We start from the raw sequence: 11,748 nt of genomic DNA, 5'->3' as shown, positions 1-11,748 counted from the left end.
GGGGGGGGGGGGGAGTTTGCAGGGCGGGGGGTGCATTGAGGAACCTGGCCTTGGGGCAGCAGAGAATGTAAATCCGGCCCTGCCTCTATAGCTGGTGGTATTCCGCATTGCATTCTATCGGCGGCTGTCACCCCCCCACACCTGCTCCTCCTTACATCTTCTCCCCGCGTCCCTGTGCCGATCGTGGATGTGGGCGGGCGGTGAGGTTGGGAGGAGGTGTGGAGCGTGGATATGGGTGGGCGGGTCTGGCAGCGGCGAGCGTGAGGTGGGGAGGAGGTGCGGCACGCAGCGTGTGTGGAGCCGTGAACAGGGACAACTAATCGGAAGCCGATTAATCGATGATTTTAAACGTTGACAACTTTTTCAATCAATTATAATCGAATTAGTCGATTAGTTGTTGCAGGCCTAGTCCAGATACCAGTTCAGATACCAGTGCCGATACTTGGCATTTTCACGAGAACTACCAGGGTTGCAGCTGGGACCTGGCTCTGGCGCTCCACCACTGTCCTGAAATCATTAGCCTGTATTGTTTTAGGAAAACTGTCACGTGACAATAAATACAAATGGATCAGTACTTGTATCTGTGAGTACTTGGGCAAGTACCAGTACTTGTGTACTTGCAAAAATGGTATCGGTGCATCCCTTTTATATATGTTTACAACAAAAAATAATGCATTAAAATGGGGATGATGTACAAATCCCAGGAGCCCCATATGCTCCTTAAAAATGACAGCTGCCTCCTAATTTTTTTTTTTCCTCTAGTCTAGTCCTGGAGCTTGTACCCAGTACGGTACTTGGTATCTGAACATCCCTAATACCTTACTATTGGCTATGGAGTACTGTACTAAAGAAGAGGTCTGACCTTGTCATTTTTCACAGATCAGTCACCTAACTCTCACAGTGTATGTTGCCTTTTATGCCATGCTTATGTGGAAAGTAGAAACTGAGACACAAACTTTGACAGTTCACTCCTCTTCATTCCCAGCCACACTTTGCAAAGGAGATGGCCTTCTGATGGACAGTTCTTATCTCATGGTCTCTGTACTTTCCAGACACAAGCAAGGTCGCAGGATTACAGAGGAAGGGGGCACACTGTCGCAGGAATCAGTACAGGTTCTAGAATTAGAAGGAAAGCCTTTCATTGTATTGGGAAAGAACAGAGACCTTGAGATAAGAGCTGTCAATCAAGAGGCCGTCTCCTTTACAGTGTGTGGTCAGGAATGAAGAGCAGTGAACTGTGAAAGTCTGTAACTCAGTTTCTGCTGTACATAGAAGCATGGGATAAAAAAGCAACAGACACTGAAAGTGAGGTGGCTGAGCTGAGAAAATAATACAAGGTGAGACTTCTTCTCTAAGCCTAAGCATTAAAGAGGACTGTTGAACTTCTTAGTGTCAACAAAGATGGGTAGATATTTGATAACTCAGATACAGGGCTTGGTTGTGGCCCCGGGCACCCTACTGGTAGGCCTAGATGTAGAAGCTCTTTATTCCTCTATCCCACACTCCAGGGGGCTTAAAATGACTGAAAGATTCTTAGCCACCCTGAGGACTACAGAAAGTTTGCACAATGCTTTTCTAGTGCGACTCCTGGAATTCCTCCTTACCCACAATGCCTTCCTCTTTAACCATCAATATTATTTACAACTACAGGGAACAGCCATGGGGACGAAGTGTGCACCGTCCTACGCCAACCTCTACCTGGGGGGCTGGGAGCAGGACCTGTGGGCTCGAGAGGACTTGTCTATGTACCTGTGCCATGTGTTGTCATGGCATAGGTACATAGATGACATCCTCTTGCTGTGGACAGGGGGCGTGGAACTCTTGGGAGACTTTGTTGATATATTAAATTTCAACGATCTTAATCTAAAGTTCACCGTCACCCATGACTGTAATAGGTTACCCTTTTTGGATGTTTTAGTGTGCAAAGATGCCGAAGGGACCCTTTACACCAGTCTATATAGAAAAGCCACAGCTGGCAATGCCATCTTAGATGCCAACAGTGCCCACCCAGCTTGCTTAAAAGACAGTATCCCCTTTGGTCAATACCTGAGAGTCAGACGAAATTGCACTAACGATGTGGACTTTGAAAGAGAGGCACATAAATTAAGACTTAGGCTACGAGCTCGGGGCTACTCAAACAAAATATTGAAAAAATCTTACAAACGTGTAAAAAGTGGACTTAGGAAATTTAACAACACCAATACAAGTACATCTAAATTAAATAAAAGTGGTAGAGAGTATTCTCTTGTAAGATTAATTCTAACATATAACAGCCAACATGCACAAATATTAAAGATCCTTCAAAAATATTGGCATTGTTTAACCAGAGATTCGCGAATCTCGAGGTTTGTGGGTACCAAACCCACCATCACTTATCGAAGATGCCCCTCCTTGAAGGATAAATTGACCAATAGTGATTTTGTGAGCAAGCCCCTCTGTCTTAACGATATGATCAACTTCCGTTGCTATCTCTGAACAATGTATACACCAAACATAATGCTTCCTGCTTCAGCAATTGAAGCTTATGTATTTAGATTATATATTTTTAATTTCTGAGTAAAACCGGTTGCCCTTGATATATTTTACTACCTGTTAATTGACCATTTGATTTTTTATATATATATTTTTGAACTATATAGGAGACCCCTTATGGCCTCTGTTGTCATCATGGCAGAGTTTTGAACTGGCTGTATAATACTATGGGTTCCCACTAGGGGATGTACCCCCAGGTGGGTCGTGTAGTATAACTTTTCTGTTTCGTACCTATATATCCTAATGTGACTCTGGTTTCGTATTCATATATCCCTATTTGACTCTGAAACTATGGTGTTGATTTAAGCTACAACAATAGAAATTATCCACAAACCCCTATGTGATCTCATGAGTGACCCGTTTAAACTGTATCCTTTTTAAACAACAGGATTCTCCTTTTAGTCCGTATGGACACATATGACTGTTAAAAGTTTATTTCCTTATCATTATACATTAGTCAAAATATATGTATACTTGTGATTTATATATGGGTAAAGGGTCTCGGAAATGTCATTTAAGGCTCCACAGGTGCCATTACGTTATATTAAAGTATATGCAACATTCAAAGTACACCCCTTGAAAAACGACATGGCCGGCTGATTGTTTGATATCTGGCAATCTATTAGCCTCATTAATCGGCTATTTATTACCTCCATGCAAGACTCAAAGCACACACCCCTCTGAGGAAGCCCCTGAGTGGGGAGGAAACGCGTCAGGTTTACGTGTGCTAACAACTTCCCTGGACACTCACCAAAGCTCATTCCGCACATCAGCCGCGGCAGAAGCACTGTTCAGCTGGGCTTCGAGGTGCGGAGACGGAGCTCAGTCGGCCCGGATTTGGTCTGAGTCTAGCCTGCATCAGAATCCATACCAATCCAACAGAGTTTGAGAAAAACGACCGGACGACAGTTTGCTTTATTTTGCACAGTCCAAGGATCCATTATTGCACTGGGAACCTCCTACCGTCGAGACCCCTGCATATACCTTTTCGCTTTGTTCACTGTGTGGCCGCACACATTTATTTGGAAGTGCTTTTGGGATAGCTCTCAAATTTGAAATCCGAGCCCGAGGGCTAGTGAGAGCCCTAAGCAGGGGAAAAGGGAAGGGCGCTTGCATTTTCTAGCCCTATCTACATATCCCTATCTCTGGATCCCAACTACTACTATTGGATATGCTTATTGAAGCAAACACATCATTCAGCGTTGTGGGACTCGAGCAGGACTGTCTCTCCCTGAGCTACATGAGCTGTGAGTAACTTGGGATACATTGTATCCGTACATGAAATACATAGTAGGTGTCTGCCCTAAACTTTTATACCACATCAGTTGGCCTGCAGATCACCCATGATTCTTTAACTACTGTTTACCCTGGGGAAGTTTTTTTAATTGTTTTTAAATGTCTTTGTGGATGTATTGTTCAAGTTTTTCTACGATTAAATATTCAATTTGATAAATTACATATTTTCTACCTGTTTACTGAACCAACTCCGAGTAAGGGATTTCTATAATCTTGGGGACATTTCATATTTTGAATAGATATTTGATAACTCAGTATGCTTTGCGAGTCATTTGTCCATCTGTGGGGTGTCATGGCTTGGTTAAAGAATAGTGAAGATGTAAGTGATGATGGGCATTATTGCTGTATACCATTCATTAGAATATCTGGATTGCTGTATTGATACTTCTCAGCTAAAACTCAAATTGAAAGGGGGGAAAAAAGGATATTTTTGACAGACTTGGCAAAGCAGTGCTTATAGGTTTACTAATTGTATTTTTCTTGGTGTCTAGCCATCCCACTCTGGAAATGTCATTGTCTCCTGATTATCCATTTTAGGTCTGCCACATTGACCAAAGGTTCATGGATGTAGGTATAGGTTCATATATCTAGCAAACCATGAACCTGTCTAAGTTATTTCCAGTTTTTCACTTTAAGTACTGTATAAGAAATTCAATAAAACCTTGAATGCATTAGCTATAACAGTATTTTTTTGGTATTTAATAATATCATTTCCTTGGCTCATGTTTTGTTCAAATTTCTTGACAAAGGTCTAAAATGTGACTTTCCAAAGAGCCACATCATTAACTAGAATCTAAAATTAATATTTTAATGTTTGTCTGTGTGTTCTTAATTGGCCTGGCAATACTAAGGATTTGTTTAGCCAAAGACTGAAGCTAGCAGTGGAGAAGCTTTGTAATCGCCAAGTCAACAGGCTTTGATTACATAAATTAAGCAGTTAATTTGAGCCTGCTCCCATTTGCTTTAAATGGATAACAAACGTCTGTGCTTAGCTCTGGCTGCATGGAGAGCTCGCTTGCTGTGCTCAAATAGCAGATCCTAAAAACAAAGCAGCCAAACTGGTTCCTCATTTCATACTAATTTATGGGTCTTATGGTCGGTCATCCCTTTGTTTCAAGCCACATGTAATTCATCGGGACAACAGAGTGCGTTATAATAGCACCAAACCAAGTTGGTAGCCCATCTACCACCCCAGTGGCACTTGCCAGCTTGTATTTTCATTGTCAGGGATTTGGGAACGACATCAAAACTTTGGATAATGTTCTGTGTTGTTTTGAAAAGTATGTGTAATATATATATATATATATATATATATTTATTATTATTATTTAACTCTTTTTGAGTGGGTATATTTAGGCAGTTGGTGAAAGCAAAACTGCATGTGGTATTACAATATCAATGTACTTTTGCCCTTTTTTCTTTGAACTGCTTTGATTCTAGATTTTAAGTTGAGAAAGCCGTAACAATAATATAATTCTATAATACTCTACTTTTTATTTTCATACTCAACCTGACTGGACTGTTAAATTTTGGATTACAGCTGGAGTGCACAAACAAGTAAAACCTGGAAGATTATGTGCTAGGCTGGTTTTCAGTGCCCACATATCCTTGTTATACAGATTAATATGGAGCTTTGAATAATGCTAGGTGGTTTATTCCAATGCAATGAAAAGACAGACATTTTGGATGATCTCCAAATGACCACTCGGTGCTTTTAGGATGCAGCAGTCTGTTCCTTTTTAACCAAATTCTTTCCATTTTCTGTTCTTCAGATCTTTTTCAGATCTGACTGAAACTTTTTACACAACTGTGTGCAAATCTAATTTTTTTAATTGAGGTAGTGAGTGCAGTATAGGAATTCTACATCTTATGGCTTATTTTTATTAACATTGATTTTTTTCCCCCTTTTTTATGTGACTTTTTCATACAATACGTATGTGGTGATGTACAGAAAAACACAGCTCAATGGACATGGTGTGAACCTGCCCTTAAAGTCCATCTAGGGAAATAGTTTTTTACATAAAGGGTATTAATGGCTGTGCACACCAGTACAAACTGAACCTGAAAATGTTCCAAGAACATACAAGAGCTTCTGGAGTAGGTGGACCTCCTTTCTGTTGTAATATATGGATGCATAACAGGCATGCTCATTTGTATAAGAATTTTATTTTGTAATGTAAAACATTGTTGGATTTAGCCCTAGTTTTGATTTTTAGTGTTTCAAAATGAAATATTTTAGTGACTTGCTTGTTTTTCAATCAAATTACTGAATTGGTCAAAGGTCCGAATTCTTTTGCAAAGAGCTGAGCTTTACTTTCAGGGCTGGTTCACACCATCTGCTGACCGTTGCGTTTTTTTTTAACTGCACCAAAAACTCTTACACAGTAATTCCAATGGTTTAAATAAGGCCAGTTCACACCATTGCGTTTTATTATACTAGAATGTATGGAAATGCACTGGAATTTGGTTCAACCGACGCAAGACCAGTTAAAAACTGGATGAATGCATTTGATGAATGCATCAAAAATGCAATAAAAACCTGCATAAACGAATATGCAGAGATGCATCAAGATCTGGTCTGGATTTGGAGTGAAGAAGTCCTCAGTCCTGTCGGGGATTAGTCTAGCTCTTTATTCACTGAATTCTGGGGGGTTGTTTTGTTAATGGTTTTTGAAAAATCAAGCTTTTCACAATTTAGAATTAATGATCTTCCACCACTAATGCTTTTGTGAGCATCCAATATTCTCATCTAGGAAGACCATAGTTATGATTGTATGTATTGTTAACAATGTGACATCTCTTGCTTTCTGTTGTATCATTTGGGTCTACTATTACTATCCTGACAAGATGCTTTTTATATTCATGGCTACTAAAAGATGAAGGATCTTTATCTTCTAATTCAGGGCCTGACAAATCCCAGACGCCAGGTCGACAAGGTGACAAAATGCGCCTGGGCTTTTGTCAGCTCATTCACTTTCCCCCGCCTCCTCTCCCGCCACAGTCAGTTTTGCTCTCCCTTCCGCCTCCCCGCTGGGCACCAACTGCAGCGCTTCATGTTCCCTTCTATCACCGCTGCTCTCCCTGCCTGTGTTGGCAGCGGGGATTGGGACTGGTCCAGCCTGCGACCATTGGGGTAGGATAGATCACTGGTAAACGGTAAACGCGCGCATTAAAATACCTTGCTCCTAACTTTTTTTGCTGGCTCCTAGATTCACAGAATATTAAGCTCTGTTCTAATTACCCATTCGCACAGCCTGTAGTCCCTGCTCTTTGGCATATAAAATGGAGAGAGAGAGGTATACCAGTGGGTACAAAATGCTAGACAATTATTAAAATGTAGTAATAGGATAGAGGTCCCCCCAAAAATCTCTAATTTAGCAGAGTCTTAAATCTCCAACGAATACATGTTTGTTGAATCCCCTGACTTGTTTTTCTGATTTCTCTGCTTTGTTTAAGACGAGTGTCAATCTCAATTTCATTGCAGGCCACATCTGCGTTATGGTTGCCCTCAAAGGGCCGGTTGTATCTGTAATACTATTTAAATGGATCTACTCTTTATCATATTAAATAAATGCCTCTTAATTTGATTATTACTATGTGCTCTCACCGGTACTGGTTGGCCTTGGTGTGTGCGGGCGGGGTGGATACACAGGAAGGAGACTTGTTGCCGGCACTGTAAACAGGCGCCACGATTCACAGGAAGGCTGCCAAGACTTTACTGGGGACCTTGGCAGCATTCCTGTGGAGCCCAGCACCTTTTTACAGTGCCGGCTTCGGTTTAAAAATGTTAAGTGAGAGGTGCGAGGACCACATAAAATGGCCTGGCGGGCCAGATTCAGCCGGCGGGCCTTGTTTTTGACGCATGTAGTCTAAGATCTAAAAACAAGTAGCCATTGATACATTTTGTCCTCATCAGGTGAACACAGTCATGTACTACATAGTGGAGAAATCACAGATGTATCTAAAAGACACAGGGTCCAAATTAAAAAAATGTCACTGACATTTTTTTTTAAATGTGTTAAATTCCTCTAGACTAACAAACTGATGGAGAAGCTGAAGTGAATGAAAGAGATTGTAGATATATATTACAATATAATATGACTATATACCTTCTAAATATAAGCAAGTGGCCATCTGGGTTGGGCCCCAGCGCTCATGAGTAGTTGCTTCCTTAGCTTCTCTGTCTTTGTGACATAGAAAAATGTAGGGCCCCTCAAACCTTGGCTTCCTCATGTACTGTGTTAATGCATGTTCTTTCATCCATTAATGTGCATTGTGTTAAGGCAGCCTATCCGAATGAATGGACTGGCAATAAATCCCAAAAATGGACATACACCATAGTTGGCAATACAGTGCAACGCAACACACGGTGTGCTTTTCCATGTGTTGTAGTGCACTGCAACGCACATGCATTGGAGCCAAGATTGAAAATGAATAGTGCTGCATACATTACTGCAACATACCGCAGCAGAAAAGTTTGTTTCTGCCGTAAATCAATAACCATTCATAATTGATGTATGTCAAAGAATGGTCTTACACTAAACAGTTCAGCTTAATAAATGAAATGGTTTACTAGAATTTTTTATTTTTTATAAAGCACCGAAAATTCACGGAGCGCACATTCGAATCAGTCTCTGCCCGCAAGGAGCTTACAATCTAAGGTGCCTATCTCACATGCATACAGGATTTAGACAGGAGCAAATTAACCTTCCAGCATGTCTTTGGAGGGTGGGAGGAAACAGGAGTACCCGGAGGAAACCCGCACAAGGAGAACATGCAAACTCCTTGCAGATAGTGTCCTGAGCAGGATTTGAACCAGGGACCCCGAGAGCTACAAGGTAGAAGTGCTCAGCACTAATGTTCTTGTAGAAAACTGAATGTTCCTGTATTAATGAAGAGGTTTAGGACATCTAAACAATGCAATATTATTTTAACTGGTTTACTAATGTATTTCTTTTACCTTTTTCCACAGAATGATATAAATGAAATCCCTTTCTTTGACATTCAACTACCATATGAAATTGCCCTAAAAATCTTTCACTACCTGGGGAAACAAGAACTTGGAAGATGTGCACAGGTACCTGCCTATTGTAAAATAGAAGTGGTGGTGTCACCCTCTTTTCTGAATATGCATATTAAATCTATTGGCATTTTTGGTGAATAAATTATTGAAAAGGCATACTTCTTTATCGTACACTGAGGGACACAGGATCGTAGAATAGTCTTTGACATGTGGCTTACACTGCCTCCTGCAGGAGGTATTAACACTGGCAAAACAAAAAAACATTGAGCCAGTTCCTGTATAACCACACCTCCAAACATAATGCCTCAGTTTGATCCTAGGATTTTGAACACCCTTTACTCAACTCTGTTGTGAAAACCCTTTTTTTTCCTGCAATCTTTTTTTCTTGGTAACGTAAAATGGAAGTAAAGTAAAAAACAAAATGCTGACCGTTTTTTTTCCCCCATCATCCTCTTCAGTGTCTTATACATCTGTCTGATGTGAGTCTTAGCCCTATAATACTGCCACAAAGCCCACAATATCAAGTTCATATTTTTTAGGGCTGAATCAAATAATCAATATAATCGATAATGAGAATCGTTGTCAATGTTGTCCATTCTCATGATCGATTTAGTTGTTGTGGAACTCCTGCTTCTCTCATCCGTGCTAGGCGCCATTGTCTGGTGATCCACCTGCCGGCACCCATTGGGGAGGAGAGAGCAGTGACAGGGCCAAGTCACGATCAGGGCAGTACGGGGAGAAGAACTGCATGCTGATCAGCAAATATGTGAAATATTTGCTGATCATTCCCTGTAATATTCAAACATCACAGTGTTCAGTACTAATCCTCTCCTTGCGGGTCCCGGAGTCAGTGCCATTTCAGTAGTCTGAGGAGGGGAATCTATCTAGGCCGGCGCTGTATACAGGCTCCACGAGGTCCCCAGGAAGCGTCAAACCTTACAGCAGCCGAATCAATGTAAAAAAAAAAAAAAAAAGGGCTGGTATTCAGCTGTGAAGGTCTCATACAAGCAACCAAGCTTGCCTGTCATATGGGCCAAATATCGTTCACATGCGTAGAGCACTTTGGTTCTGTGTTTGGGAAGCTGTTGATGCTCTTAAGGATCATTCAGTTTACCTTACCTTCAAAGGTCGACACCTCTTTTGTTCTGCCATTGATCTCTCTGCTGCTTGGCGTGTTCAACTTTCCCACCACTGGAGGTCTGCAGTATCTAGGTGGATCAACCTCCCTCTTCATCTGTTTTAATAGCAGCTCCTCACAGATGTACAGTCTTTTTCTCATTCATCAGCAGATCTCTAGGCCACAAGTATCTTCCGTTCAGCCCTGTGCATAAAGACTCACCCCTACTTTCCATGTGGGAGCCTGTCTGCTGTTGTTTTAACTGGTTCATGTGTTGTATCCTAACAGTTGTGATGCTTCTTACACTTCTACGTGTCTCTTTTGCCAGCAGTGCTTCAGTACTTTTGTACCAAGATAGAAATGCGCCCTTGAGTGTGGTATCCCAATTTTTCCTGCACTCCTCTCTGTTGTGCATTTTTTTTCCATTATTGGGTTCCTACTTTTATTATGCTGGCTTGGTTTATACCCTGTTCCTCTCTGTTGGGATTTCCTAACTCCCTAATCTGTAGGAATTATTTTCCAATAGTTTGGTGGTTTGCATGTCTTACCATTGCACAAAACGCTGTTATCCGTAGTGCCTTTTATTCTTTCCCCTTAGTGGAATTGCTTATATATTTTCATAAGGAAAAGTCAGTGTGCTACACCCTAATGCCCCATCCACACCTGCAAATGGTGTGAATGGCGAAAGTGAAAAGGAACTTTTTCCCCCACCTTTTTATAATTTGTTTTTTTTCAATAATTGTATAAATAATAATAGTATACTAAGCACATGGCGCTTGAATAGCTTCAGCCAGGGAATGACAGCTGCCAGTGGCAAGATTCCACAGACAGCAGCTGAATGTAAATACAGTAGGTAGTGGACTGGTGCAATAGCAGGCTGGCAATTGCCCCCTCACACTGCTTGTTGTGCCCTTCTCCCAGCATGGAGGAGTGAGCTAGGGGATCCAACCAACTAATCGATAATGAGAATAGTTGACAACTATTCTCATTATCGATTAGTTGGTTGCAGCCCTAGACGTCAAGAATTAGATTTTATATTAAGTACAAAAATCTATTTTTTTTCTTTTTAAGTATATCACTATCTTCTGGCACTGTTTTGAATAAAGATTTAATGTTGCTTGCTCAAAAATGTTGACTGTAATACTGTCAGAACTGTCTCTGTTCAGTTTAAACTATATTTAAAGCCAAAAATTTTTTCTTTTTGGATGAAGTAGGGAAGGGTTAAAACTGCTCTCGGGTCTTTCTGACGTCACACGTTCAAGAGTAGACAGAGTTTTTATTGTTGCCGGCCGGCTGCTGCATTTTTTAACTGTGAGTTACTTATTTTCAAATTCGAATAAAATTTTATAACTGCACCATGAGGGTTTCCTTTTTAATATAATGAAATATTGGTAATGAGCGTGGTGGAAGGAGCAAAATAAGAAGGGGTAGGATGCTGACGCTTTCCTTGATTTTCCTAAAAACGCTTCCTTGGCTGTTACTAACAGTCAGAAATTCTGGTGAGTGCCCAGTCACTGGGGGGGTGTCTTTTGATTGCACGGAGGAGCACCATCGTATTGGAACACTGATTAGTTTGTTGCATCTGCACTTTAGACTTGGAGAAACTTTTTTTTCTTTTTCCCTTTTTTTCACTTGAAAAAGTCGTTCACATTTTCACCAAGGATTGGACTTTTGCTGTGAATTGATTGTTTGGGTATTAATGTTTGGATTAATTATCTTTACACTTTTTTGTTTCACTGGTTCACAATAATTTATGTTTTGATTTGCTATAATAATTGCT

At 40.8% G+C, this 11,748-nt stretch overlaps 1 protein-coding gene across 1 annotated transcript in view; it reads left to right on the top strand.

Annotated features, from left to right (window-relative positions):
- The window catches only part of FBXW8 (F-box and WD repeat domain containing 8), a 107,524-nt gene that overhangs the window by 6,101 nt on the left and 89,675 nt on the right, over positions 1-11,748 (top strand). The window contains exon 2 of the mRNA XM_018554280.1: positions 8,801-8,905. Coding sequence (XP_018409782.1) covers positions 8,801-8,905 — 105 coding nt within the window. The remainder of the gene's footprint in view (positions 1-8,800; positions 8,906-11,748) is intronic.

Source organism: Nanorana parkeri, unplaced genomic scaffold (assembly GCF_000935625.1).
Source record: "Nanorana parkeri isolate BGI_ZX_2015 unplaced genomic scaffold, ASM93562v1 scaffold152, whole genome shotgun sequence".
NCBI classification, from domain to species: Eukaryota; Metazoa; Chordata; class Amphibia; order Anura; family Dicroglossidae; genus Nanorana; species Nanorana parkeri.
The sequence above is the reverse complement of the archived record's forward strand: the minus strand, read 5'-3'. Positions and strand labels throughout refer to the sequence as shown.